Source organism: Macaca thibetana, chromosome 12 (genome assembly GCF_024542745.1).
Source record: "Macaca thibetana thibetana isolate TM-01 chromosome 12, ASM2454274v1, whole genome shotgun sequence".
Taxonomy (NCBI): Eukaryota; Metazoa; Chordata; class Mammalia; order Primates; family Cercopithecidae; genus Macaca; species Macaca thibetana.
In genome coordinates this window covers 1,207,685-1,220,663 of record NC_065589.1, presented here as the reverse complement: position 1 = coordinate 1,220,663, position 12,979 = coordinate 1,207,685, and the positions used below count along the sequence as shown (strand labels likewise).

The following is a 12,979-nucleotide window of genomic DNA, read 5'->3' as shown; positions in this document are numbered from 1 at the left end:
TTCCTCTGGGCATCTGGGAAGTTTCGCTGGCAGGAGCAGGGATGGGCAGAGGTTGACACCAGGTTTCTAGGACCACAGAACGTGGTACACCAAGGATTGTTCGTGGCCTTGCCATGTTTCAAGTCTAGCTTGTGTGTTCTTGCCTCTTCAATACTTATTTATAAGCACACAAAGCAAAACAAAGATAATTTTCATTAGTCTAAATTTATGTAAAACAGCCTCAGCCTCACGAGTAGCTGGGATTACAGGCACCCGCCACCACACCCAACTAATTTTATTTTTAGTAGAGACAAGGTTTCACCATGTTGGCCAGGCTGGTTTCAAACTCCTGACAGATGATCCACCTGCCTTGGCCTCCCAAAGTGCTGGGATTACAGGCATGAGCCACCATACCCAGCCCTGGTGCATACCTAAAAAAAAAATTTTTTTCCCGTTGTCAGGCTGGGGGAAGTAATCCCACTATAGCAAATGATATTGAATGAGCAACCTGCTGGTTCCGCAGTAGATTGACAGGCTTTGACACCGAGTTTAACTGGCAATCACAGCAGTGGGGTTACCTGCCAGTTTTCTATTAATGTATTTTTTTACATTTCTTTAAAGATAGTCTCACTATGTTGCCCAGGCTGGTTTCAAACTGCTAGCCTCAAGTGACCCTCCCACCTCAGTCTCCTGAGTAGCTGGGATTATAGGTGTACGCCACTATTCCTGGCTTTATTAAGGTCTTTTTAAGCTTTCAGAAGCTTAGTAATAAACTTAAAGTTTTAAACTTAAGTCTTAGTCTTAAATTTAGTGTTAAAATCTTAAATGTAAGTCTTAATCTTAAAGCTGAGTAATTATTAAATGGATAGTTTATGCCACGTTGCTATTATGTGACAACAAACAGATTTTTCTTTGGGATATCAGCAACAGAGTACCGCAGAGTTATTTCCTCTCAAGTGAATCTGTCTTCTTAAGATCAGTCTCGTGAACAAGGGTATTTTGTTGTGGCCTACATCTCAGCTGCAGCCATGTCGGCGTCTCTCTGGGCTGGATGAAAATTAGGATGTAAGTCGCTGCTTGGAAAGTGTGAAACGTGAAGATTTCCTCTGTGAGCCACATATTTGAGAAGAGAGTTTGATATTCCTTGAACTAAGAAAAGTGTTTTTTATTTGTCTGATACGTCATGTTCTCCTGAAAGAAGAAGCAATGTTAAAAAGCTTGTTGTTTTAAACATATTTTTATTATAAAATAAACACATATAAAAACATGAATCAGGTGTATGGCTTAATGAATTATAAAATGAACACTGTCCAGGTCAAGAAATAAAACTGTGCCCCGCCACCCTAAGAACTCCTTCCCTGTGTGCCCTCCCAGCGACAGTCCCTCTCTCCAATCAAGAAGGGACCGCTTCTCTAGTAATAACTTCCTTGTGTTTTCTTTTTACGGTTTTCTCGGTGGAATGTACACCTAGACATTACAGGTTAGCCGTGTCTATTTTTTTTAGCAGTAGATGTTTAGAAATGACTTTCTTATAATGAATAGAAGAGAAAGAACCTGAAGAAATTTTTCAAGCTATACTTACAAAAACATAAATGAGAATTATACAGTAGAATAAATAGGAGAAATGACTTCTAAAAATGTATTTCAGTTATATAAATGTTTACAGATTTGTAGCATTACTTAAGGGAAATAGTGCCTTTGATGACCAAAGTAAAACATCCTATCCCTTGTTTCAGAAGAAGCCACTTTTGATGGTTTTATATTTGATAAATGTTGTGAGCTGACCAAGAACATGTAGATCATTTATTTTTATTTTCATGTTTTCACGTTGGAGGTACCTTCAAAGTGGAAGTCTTCTTCATTTGCATTCTCTTACTTTTGCATTAACTGCTCGATAAATAAAAGTTTGTGAAAGGACAAATATCATATATTCTCACTCGTGGGAACTGAAAAAAACGTTTATCAGAGGTTGGGAAGGGTAGTGGGGGTGGGGGTTAAGAAGGATTAATTAATGGGTACAAAAATGCAGTAAGAAGAAATAAGATCTATTGTTCGGTAGCACAATAGGGCAACTGTAGTTAATACCTTATTGTATATTTCAAAATAACTAGAGGAGTGGATTTGGAATGTTCCCAACAGAAAGAATTTGTAAATGTTTGAGGTGGAGGATATCCCAAATACCCTAATTTGACCATTACACATTGTTTGCTTGTGTAAGAATACAAAACTTGAGTTAGACAGCAGTTAAGTTTAGGACATCTATTATATAGCATGGTGACTCTAGTTAGTAACAACATATTGTATTTCTGAAAGTTGCTAAGATACATATTATATTTCTGAAAACTACTAATTTTTGTGGATTTTAAATGTTCTCTCCACAAAAAATGTTAAGTTTGTGAGGTCATGCATAAGTTAATTGCCTCAATTTGGCCATCCCATAGTGTAGACATATTTCAGGGCATCATGTTGTACATGATAAGTATATACAATTTTTGTCAATAAAAAAAATAAGAAAAAAATCACATACCCCATAAATACGTACAATTATGCACTCATAAAAATTAAGTAAAAGTTTATGGAATTGAAATGAAAAGGCTTATTTATGATTCTCAGAACTTCATATATCATGTTTAATATTAGTTTTGCAAAAACAGTAATTTGTTACAGTGTCGTTCTGTTTGTGGTTGTAGTCTTGTCTTTGGCCGTTGTCATCTTTACAGTGCATTGCATGATGTACCACTTCATGTTTTTTGATGCCAGTGACATTAAGTAAATACTTGGCAAATGTTTACAGTAAGAATTTAGTTCCTGCCCTCACGGAGCATCCAGCATGAAGAATGACAGCTGAAGATGGTAGGTAACTGCCAACCTGTGCCAACCGTGCAGCTCAGGTAATAAATGTGTCAGTCAGTGGCTTTGTTCAGGAATTAGGATGGGACTTGCACTGCCTTGTCATTTTGTTCATACTACTCACATTTTGCTTGTCCCAGAGGATTTAGCTCTTCATTTTTTGCTTTCTTGTTTGATAAACTGGACGTGTGCAGAAGCTTAGAAGGTTGTCTTTGTGGGTAAGGTTTAAGTGTACAGTAGGAGATGCTTGGCAGTAAGTCACTGAGAGCCTATTTGAAATTAAGAAATAAAAAGGTTCTTTTCTAGGTGTGGTGGCTCTCGCCTGTAATCCCAGCACTTTGGGAGGCTGAGGTGGGAGGATCACTTGAGGCCAGGAGTTCACAACCAGCCTTGCCAACATAGTGAAACCCCATCTCTACTAAAAATACAAAAAATTAGCTGGGTATGATGACTCACGCCTGTGGTGCCAGCTACTCCAGAGGCTGAGGTGGGAGAATTGCTTGAGCCCTGGAGGTGGAGGTTGCAGTGAACCAAGATGGCACCACTGCACTTTAGCCTGGGCAACAGAGCAAGACTCTGTCTCCAAAAAAAGTGGGGAGTTCTTGATTTGCTTGTCTTGATGACAAAACAAGCATGAAAAAGAGGAAAGGGCCGGGAGACTCGGAGCAATTAAGTTGGCACGCAAGGGGACTGGACTAGAAATTGAGACTAACTCTTTAAAAGGTTACGGATTAGTGGAAGACTCTGAGAGTGATTGGGTGAGATAAAATAATAGGTGCAGTGCTGCATTCTTTGTTGATTAAACACCCAGCATTTGTATCTCACCTCCACCAGTTTTGCCATATTTTTTGCCGTACTATGTTTTATTGTATTAAATATGTAAAAATTGATTTTTAAACATAAATAAGACATTTCACAAGGGAAGTTGCCATAAATAATAGATAATAAACACAATTAAAAACAAGCTAGTATTATTCTAGCTGATACTTAATACTAAATAGTTAGTAGTTAATACTAGGCTGATCTTCGTTAAAAACGATGAAGACGCATTTTACTATCTTTGTGTGTCCCATACCATCATGTTGCAGACTTCAAATATAGACAATAAAATCTGTTTTTAAAAATATATACCCAATTTGAATGGAAAAATAAAATCTACAGTGCATTAAACAAATAATGACGAGAATAGCCCTGTTAGACTTAATAGCTTGCAAGCAGAGACCTTCCCCTTGGCACAAAGGAGAGTTGAAAAGGACATGAGCTCTTCCCTGGGCCAGGTGTTTGACCTGCTTGGGCCCTCATTGTCATCTGTTAAGTGGGCTGTGGATAGTGATGAGGGGGTTATTGTGAGGATGGGCGTTATTGTGAGAATGGGCAGGAGCTGGGAAGGGCCTGACCAAGGGCAGGTGCCTCCTGCTACCAGGCATGTAGTCCTTGTTACCCTTATCCAAACTGTCATTCAGTGCCATACATGAAATTACTTCCCAGACTACCAGTGGCACCCGCTCTACCCTGGCAAGACACGTTAGAAAAATCGAGGAGTACAAGGCTGGCAAAGACAAACCTGGCTGTTTTCATCTCCTTTATTGGCATTTGTCCTCAGCTGGGGTAGTCTTCTACTCCACATAAAGTCAGCAGAGGGGAAGAACAGTTGCACGAATGCCTCAGATCTTGCTGTGCACTGCCTGACACGCATTAATGCTATCTATGCTTTGTGGAGCCCATTTACGTTTGGTAGAAATGGCACTATCTAGTACTTTAAAAGGATCATCACCACAATAACTGTTTGGGCTGGTGGAGAAAGGTGTGCTAAGGGAGTGGACAGCCTAGGGTTGGTGTGGCAGCCCTGGGCTCTCTTGCCTCTGCTAGGTGGGTGGTGGTGATGTCACTTGTTCGTGAGGTCTAACAGGTTAAATGAGTTAATGGGTATGACTGGCTCATAGAGCATTCAGAAATATTGTTATTGAGGGTGGTGCTTGTTATTTTATGCTCCACCTATGAGTGCCTGAGAGAAAATAATCTTTTGTAACGCTTTCTTTTGAAGTGATTAAGACTTACAGAAATTGCAGAAATAATACAGAGGATTCCCTTGTCTCCGATAATTCTTTTTTTATCTTGTTTTAATACCTAAATAATGTGATAATTCCTTCATGTGTGTGTGTGTGGTTTTTTTTTTTTTATTTTAGTGTTTTCTTCACTCAGATGGTGAAGAATGGGAGAGATAGAAGGAACATACAGAGTCCTGCAGACTGCAGGGACACGCTTGGGTGCCCAGACCCCTGTGGGAGTTAGCACCCTTGAGCCTGGGCAGACTCTGTTGCCCAGAATGCAAGAGAAGCACCTGCACCTCAGAGTAAAGCTGCTGGACAACACCGTGGAAATATTTGACACTGAGGTAAGAAGCATGATTTTTGGAGGCGTATTTTGTTATATCTTCTAACGGTCAAATTATATACCAAGTTCCATTTTGCTGGTTAGACTTTGCATATTAAGTTGACCAAAAGTGACTTTGGTAACACATGAGAAAATCCTTAGAAACGGTAAATCTGAATTTCTCCTTTTATTTGGAAAGTGGTATTGTCGTATCTTTTGTTTAAAATTGTAGTATAATTTGGTCTTTCTACTCTTCTTTCGTGAGAGGCTGGCTAAGAGACTGCTGGAAGGTGCAGACTGGAGCCAGATGGTACACCCAGACCTTCCCAGCTTAGCCACCTGGTCTCAATGAGGCCTGGGCCACCAGGATGAGGGGATGCCACTTAGCCTCCATGTGTGTCAGCTTCCTATTCTGAAACGTGGGGACAATTATAATCCCTCTTTCGCAGAGCTGCTGGTGTAAGGATTGAGCAGACACCACACACAGAGCCTGTCATGCAGGAAGTGTTGTATGGTGTTAACATATAACTTACTTTTCTAGGTCAATGATAATACAGTTTTTATTTTGAAAATTCCGTTATAGAAGATTGCACTGGTAATATTAGCAAGAACAATTAAATATACTAAGAATATATGCATATATCAATATTTAAGTAACACTATTTTTTAGGTCCATGTAATGTATTAGAAAACTTTTTTTGTTTTTCTACATGTTATTAGCATGAAAGTTCTTTTTATTTATTCATTTTTTACTTTTTTTTTTTTTTTCTTTTTTTGAGAAAGTGTCTTCTGTCACCCAGGCTGGAATGCAGTGGTGCGATCATGGCTCACTGCAGCCTGGACCTCCTGGGCTCAAGCGATCCGCCCTCCTCAACCCCTGAAGTAGCTGGGATTACAAGCATACACCACCATGCCTGTCTAATTTTTGTATTTTTAGTAGAAACAGGGTTTTGCCATGTTGCCCAGGCTGGCCTCAATCTCCTGGGCTCAACAGATCCTCCTGCTTCAGCCTCCCAAGTGCTAGGATTATAGGTGTAAGCCACTGTGCCCAGCCAAAAGTTCTTTTTAAAATTATTTATTTTCATATGTAATACACAAATGCATTCTCTTTTTTTCTAATTTTTTCTGGCTTTCAAGTAACATCTTTAGAAGCTTTTCTTGCTCTTAATGGCACAAAAGTAAGGACAAGAGAATGAATTTAAACTCTAGCAGGAGGTTTATTTACACTTGGGAATTTCTTTTGAGGAGTCAAGATGCTACACAGAAAGTAAAACTATTATTGAGCCGTGGACCTTATTGCAGAATGCATTGCATGGGGTGGGAAGGAGGGAAGAGGGAACACAGGAGGGGTGGTTGGTGGGTGGGGCAGTGAAGCTCTGAGCAAGGTGGTCTCTGGCCTTTAGTGTTGTTTGAAGGCAAGTATGGAGGGTGTGAGAACTCAGGGGACCGGGATACTTTTCTGAAGCTCTTATCTGAGGAGGAAGTGAAAGATAATTTCATCAGGGCCATGGTAACTGAAACCGGTAGGACCTGTCTGTCCAACTTCCCACATCACTTCTGGTGCAGGGAAGGAGGTCTGAAGCTGGGCAACCTTTGAACCCTGAAGAGTAGCAGTCGGCTGCGCTTTCACCAGCTCTTGGGTGACTTTCCTGTAGGAAATAGGTTAGTCTGGAAACTTAATTGGGCTCCCGAATCTTTTTCAATCAAGTGTTTGGAGGAATTTCCACCATGTAGCCATCCTCCAATAAACACGTTTACTGTAGTCTAGGCTTATAACAGGTGCAAAATTTAAGAGAAAAAAAAGTAAAAGAAAAATAATTGTACTAATAGGTTTACTTTTAGAGTGTCTCTTTTTTTTCTCTCTCTCTTTTTTTTTGTTCTGCCTACTGGACTTTATCAACTAAAACTAGGACCCAGAAGAAAAAAAGCACACATTTGTTGTTGAGCTGTAAATAAGATGTAAATTCTTCTCAGAGAAATTCACCTTTACTGAGTATGAGTCATTTTATACCTAAGGAAATCAGAGATGCCATTTTGTGAAAGTTTTGCAATATTTACAGCTTGTCAGTTTTAATAAATTGAGATTATTGTTTCAGTTAAATATAACTGTCGTATTTGGTATTTGATATATCTGGCAGAGTTACCAGAAATTAAAGAACTTTTATTTGAAGAAAAAGAAAATGGTCTTGCATATTCTGAATATCCTGTGTTGGATGGGGTACTTTTTTTTTTGTTAAGAGACAGGATCTTGCTATGTTCCCCAGGCCAGCCTCTAACTCTTGGATTCAAGTGATCCTCCTGCCTCAGCCTCCCAAGTAGCTAGGACTACAGATGTGAGCCACTGTGCCAGCTTGGGGTATTTTTTACATTGTGTTGCCTGCTGATACACACCTGTAGGGAGAGCTAAAATTCAATATATTATAAGTTGGTTGTATTCTGCTTCCAAGTACCCTGTCCTCCACAACTGCATCAGTTAGCTTTGTTAAGTAACAAACCATCCCAAACATGGAGCTTAAATCACAGGTCTGTGTGTTGGTTTGGAGGCTCTAGTAGGCTGACTCAGAGGGTTGGGCAATCTGGGATTGCCTTACCCACACATTTGGCACCCTGGTTGGAACCTCACATGCAGAATCTCATTCTCCCTCCAGCTCACTTGGCCTCATTTTCGTGGTCACAGAAATGTTCTCAGTCCAGAAGTGGGCACTGCAGTGTTCCTTGGGCTCTTGGCTTGGAATTTGTCCATTGTCACTTCTGCCACGTTTTATTAATTAAAGCAGGCTACCAGGCTAGCTCTGATTCGAGGGGTGGGGAAGTAGAGGCACCTTGGTGGGAGAGTGGCCAGGAATCGGTGCGCATTTTTTGTAATCTACCCTGACAAGTATTGCCAGTATACCAGGATACAGCCTCTGGAAGTGCAATTGTCTGTGCCACTCTAAGGTTTGGTGTCGATGGGCTGGTAAGTGGGGCCTGCCCTGAGTGGGCAGAGTCCCCTCCTGGGGAAGTCCCCCCTGCGTAGCCCCACAGAGGCAGGCTTGTCCCACCCCCTCTTCCTTGTTGTTTTTGGATCAAGGCTGGTTGTCTGACCCAAGCTCACCATCACTGTCTTGCTGTCATTTGTTCACTTGTCTCATTCGTATTCTGTCTCTCTGCCTCTTGCCTTTACATTGGAACCAAGAGACATACTGTGGTCAGGTGGTTTTTGCTGTTGGACCTGTAGGCTGAGGCAGACACTCGGCTACCAGGTGTCAGGTGCACTAAGCAGTGAGACCCCAGCTGGGCAGATCTGTCTTGGTGAAGACACCATATCCTCGTGCCTGCTTGCTGTCTCCCTGCTCCTGAAATGCAAGTTCTGGGAAGGAAAGGCTGTATTATATCTACTGCTCCTCTGGTGTTTGGAACAGGGCCTTGCTGAGTCAACGTGTTAAATGAATGAAATCAAAAGTTAGATTTGGTTAACAGACTTTGAGAATGTTTTGAATTTTTCCCTCTGTTGCAGTGTTTTCTAACCTCAGGGATTCAATTTTGTTTTGTTTTGGGGTTTTCTGGCCATATGCACCTATCTTACTTGTCTGTTTACTACATTGTCTTTTCACTTAAGTCTTAAGCAGCGGTGTTCTTCCAAGGAGATGTGCTGATGCTAAACTTGAAAGGCACGAGCTGCTTCTGTGTTCACATGGCCAGAAAACACTGGCATCGTGTGGTGCTGTGCAGATTCCCCAAGTTGATGCTGGAAGTTCACATTTCAGGAACCTTTTTAACACAGGGGAAGTTCTGACATTTCGTTGTTTTTAAAATGCTTATTTTTTTGCTTTGGTGAAAATACAGACCCACTTGGCCTGAAGACCTCAGTGCTCATGGCTGTCTGTCCATGTATAATCTGTGGTGAGTGGTTTTATGTATGTCTGCAACAAATAAGCCCTGGCTGTCTTCCTTATATTTTCTTCAGAAAGTTGAGCTCTATAAGTCTCAAGTTCTGTTTATATCTCCCATCTCCCAGAGTGTACAAATGAAAATTTGTTTTCTGTCAAGGCAGACTGCCACAAGAATGACAAATGATTCTAGAGCAAAAACTGCTGACAGAGAAGCTAGTGGAGGTGATTGAGCACAGGGTTGTATTTTGTTCCTGTTCTTTCCTTCTAGATCTAGAAATGCGTACGTGTTTATTCTTGCAGCACTTTTCCCTAGATCTAGAAACACATGCTTGTTTATTCTTGCAGCTCGTTCTTTCTAGATCTAGAAATACATGCATATTTATTCTTGCAATGCTTTCTCTCTACATCTAGAAATGCGTGCTTGTTTATTGTTGCCACAGATAAGTCAAGATGATTTGAAGCTAGAAGTTCAGTATGTAATAGTGTTAGTGGATAAAATGGAGCTGAAATGTTTTAACAGCTTTATAGAGATGTAATTCACATGCCATACGATTTACCCATTTAAAGTGTAAAATTCACTGGTATTTAATATTCACAGAAATGTACAACTATCACCACAGTCAATTTTAGACCATTTTAATCACCCCACATCTTTTAGCTATCACCTCCTCAACCTGTCTCCCTTCCCCTCAGCTCTAAGCAAACACTAACCTACTTTCTATCACTATCGATTTCCTTGTTCTGGATATTTCATATGATTAGGATCATATACTATGTAGTCTTGTATGACTGGCTTTTTTCACTTAGTATATGTTTTGAAGGTTCATCCATATTGTAACATGTAGCAGTACTTCATTCTTTTTCATGGCTGAATAATATTTCATTGTATGTACATACTACATTTTATCTGTTCCTCAGTTGATGGACATTTGGATTGTTTCCATCTTTTGGCTATTATGAATAATTCTGCTGTAAACATTCATTTACAAGTTTTTGTGTGGATGTATGTTTTCATTTTTGAGAGGATAAAGTTGTCTCGGTATCTTAGCGGGAGTGGGTGGGTCTAGGACCCTTGAGGATACCAATATCCGTAGATGTTCAAATTCCTTATATAAAAAATGGTATAGTATTTGCATATACACATCTTCTGGTGTACGTTATTTTATTTAATTAATTAATTTTTTTATTTTGAGACGGAGTCTTACTTTGTCACCCAGACTGGAGTGCAGTGGCGTGATCTCAGCTCACTGCAACCTCTGCCCCCTGGGTTCAAGTGATTCTCCTGCCTCAGCCTCTCAAGTAGCTGGGATTATAGGTGCCCGCCACTACACCCAGTTAATTTTTTGTATTTTTAGTAGAGACAGGGTTTCACCACGTTGGCCAGGCTGGTCTCGAACTCCTGACCTCAGGTGATCCACCCACCTTAGCCTCCCATAGTGCTGGGATTACAGGCGTGAGCCACTGCGTCTGGCCATCTGGTGTACTTTAACTCATCTCTAGATTACTTATAATACCTCATACAATGGAAACACTGTGTGAATATTTGTTATACTGTATTGACTATTATCTCTTGTACTATTACTTTTTATCATTTTGGTGGGGTTGTTTTTAGCAGTTTTGATCATCAGTTGGTTAATCAAATCTGTGGATGCCAAACCTGTGGATGCACAGGAGTGACAGAATACCTAGAAGTAGAATTGCTGGGTCACATGGGAACTCTAGGTCTAATCATTAGAGGAACTGCGAGACTGTTTTCCAAAGTAGCTGTGCCATTTTACATTCCTGCCAGCAATGTTATGTATTCCAATTTCTCCACATATTTGCCAACACTTAACTATTTTCTGACTTTTTTATTCTAGCCATCCTAGTAGGTGTGTAGTAGTATCTCATTGTGGTTTGAGAATGATATTTTTATTTTTATTTTTGAGGCAGAATTTCGCTCTGTCACTCAGGCTGGAGTGCAATGGTGTGATTTCAGCCCACTGCAACCTCTGCCTCTGGCTCAAGTGATTCTCCTGCCTTAGCCTCCTGAGTAGTTGGGATTACAGGTGCCCACCACCATGCCCGGCTAATTTTTTTTTTGTATTTTTAGTAGAGACGGAGTTTCATCATGTTGGCCAGGCTGGTTTTGAACTCTTGACCTTAAGTGATCCACCCCACTCGGCCTCCCAAAATGCTGGGATTACAGGTGTGAGCTGCTGTGCCTGGCCTATCTTTGTTTTTTTTTTGAGACAGGGTCTCGCTCTGTCACCCAGACTGGAGTGCAGTGGCATAGTCAAAACTCACTGCAGCCTCGACCTCCCCACGCTCAGGTGATCCTCCTGCCTCAGCCTCTCGATTAGCTGGGACTACAGGTGTGCACCACCATGTTGGCTAATTTGTTAAATTTTTGTAGAGATGGGGTCTCCCCACGTTGCCCAGGTTGTCTCAAACTCTTGGTCTCTAGCAGTCCTCCTGCCTCAGCCTCCCAAAGTGTTGGGATTATAGGTGTGAGCTACTACACCTAGCCAGAAGCCAACTTGTAAACTGATTTTTGGTCAGGAGAGAAATCTGTATGATGTATTTAGGTCGAAGGCCTATTTGTGGATATTGACTTCAATTATGTTTTATTTTAAGCCGCTTTTGACATTTGTTAATGGGATATTTAGCTAATTAAAGGTCAGTGACTAGTTTTTTTTATCTAGTAAAGTCTTGATTTGTTTTTATGATTAAACAAATTCTGTGGTTTTGAACATAGAAATCTGGCCTCGGCTCTAAAGAATCTTGTTTTTGAGTCATAAATTGTTTTAAAACCATCTGAAAGTTGTGTGTCAGCTTGCCTTGTTTTGTGTGCTAAGTCATGGGGTAGAAATACTTTCAGCTCCAGACCACGCCAGGTGTGAAAAGTGTCTAACTCCATTGCTGGATGCAGTGGAAGGAGAGTTGAGACCCCCATTCCAGAAAGTCTTCCCAAGCTCTTTAGAGGGTAAGATGTCTAGAACAATTATACTCTCATTAATTCATAATTAACTCTCAGGTTTAGGAGTTAATGCAATTTAAAGGTTTTCTATTATCTGAAAGTTAGTATTATGGAGAAGAGATATGTAATGATTAAAGAACAGCCTGGGATGCAGTTTAAGGGTGTGATGCCTTGCCCCGGCAGCAGATGTCCTTTGCCTTTGCTGACAAGTGGGGATTGCTTCTAATGAGCACGAGGGTTTTATTTATTACTGTTCATCTACTTTCTCATGTTCCCCTTTTCTTTAACATACTCACAGTTTTTAGGATGGACTTTCTTTTTCTTTTCTTCTTTAGAATTGCAGAGGCTTTAGGTTAAATATGTGACAAGTAGGAAGACAAATTCTCAATCACGAAGTTCCATGCTAGAAGATTTTAACTTGCTATTCCAGTAAAAACTTAATGTTTTCATTCTGGCAGGAAGAAATAGTCAAAATTCCAGAAAGTATTGTAGCCAGATGTTTGTCATTGCTCCCACATGAACATCCTAAATATGGCAAATAAACTGCCTTAGAGCTTATTTTGGTCTGACCTCAGAAGAAAAAGTAACTCAGCTTCTGAAATTTGGGGATAATAGAGGTTTTATACAAAAGCTCTTATGTGTTTCTGGGATACCAAGCTATTATGTGACTCTACCCTAGCTTTTAAAACCTGTTATTTGGTCTTGGAAAGTTGATCTATTCCTTTGACCCTGATGCTCAAGAATGTGGTAGGGTGGTGCATGGCAGAGACGTGGACATTTTTATTCTTACTTACCCAGTGGTGATGTTGGCACTCCCAGAGCCAGTTCCCCACCAAGCCCTAACACACATACACAAGCAAGGTTGGTAAGTCACAGTGTGTGTTAGAATACACATCTAGGGCGACTGATGAAGAAGTTAGGCCAGCAAATGGAAAAGAATAGGGAA

General features: G+C 40.5%; 1 protein-coding gene across 5 annotated transcripts in view; it reads left to right on the top strand.

The window, feature by feature from the left end:
* The window catches only part of FARP2 (FERM, ARH/RhoGEF and pleckstrin domain protein 2), a 148,707-nt gene that overhangs the window by 12,309 nt on the left and 123,419 nt on the right, over positions 1-12,979 (top strand). For 3 of the 5 annotated variants that reach the window (XM_050751950.1, XM_050751948.1, XM_050751952.1), the window contains exon 2: positions 5,016-5,224. The exons of 1 other annotated variant lie outside the window; for it this stretch is intronic. In XM_050751950.1, coding sequence (XP_050607907.1) covers positions 5,042-5,224 — 183 coding nt within the window. In that variant the 5' untranslated portion in view covers positions 5,016-5,041. The remainder of the gene's footprint in view (positions 1-5,015; positions 5,225-12,979) is intronic. One more of the 5 variants, XM_050751949.1, reaches the window with a different exon arrangement.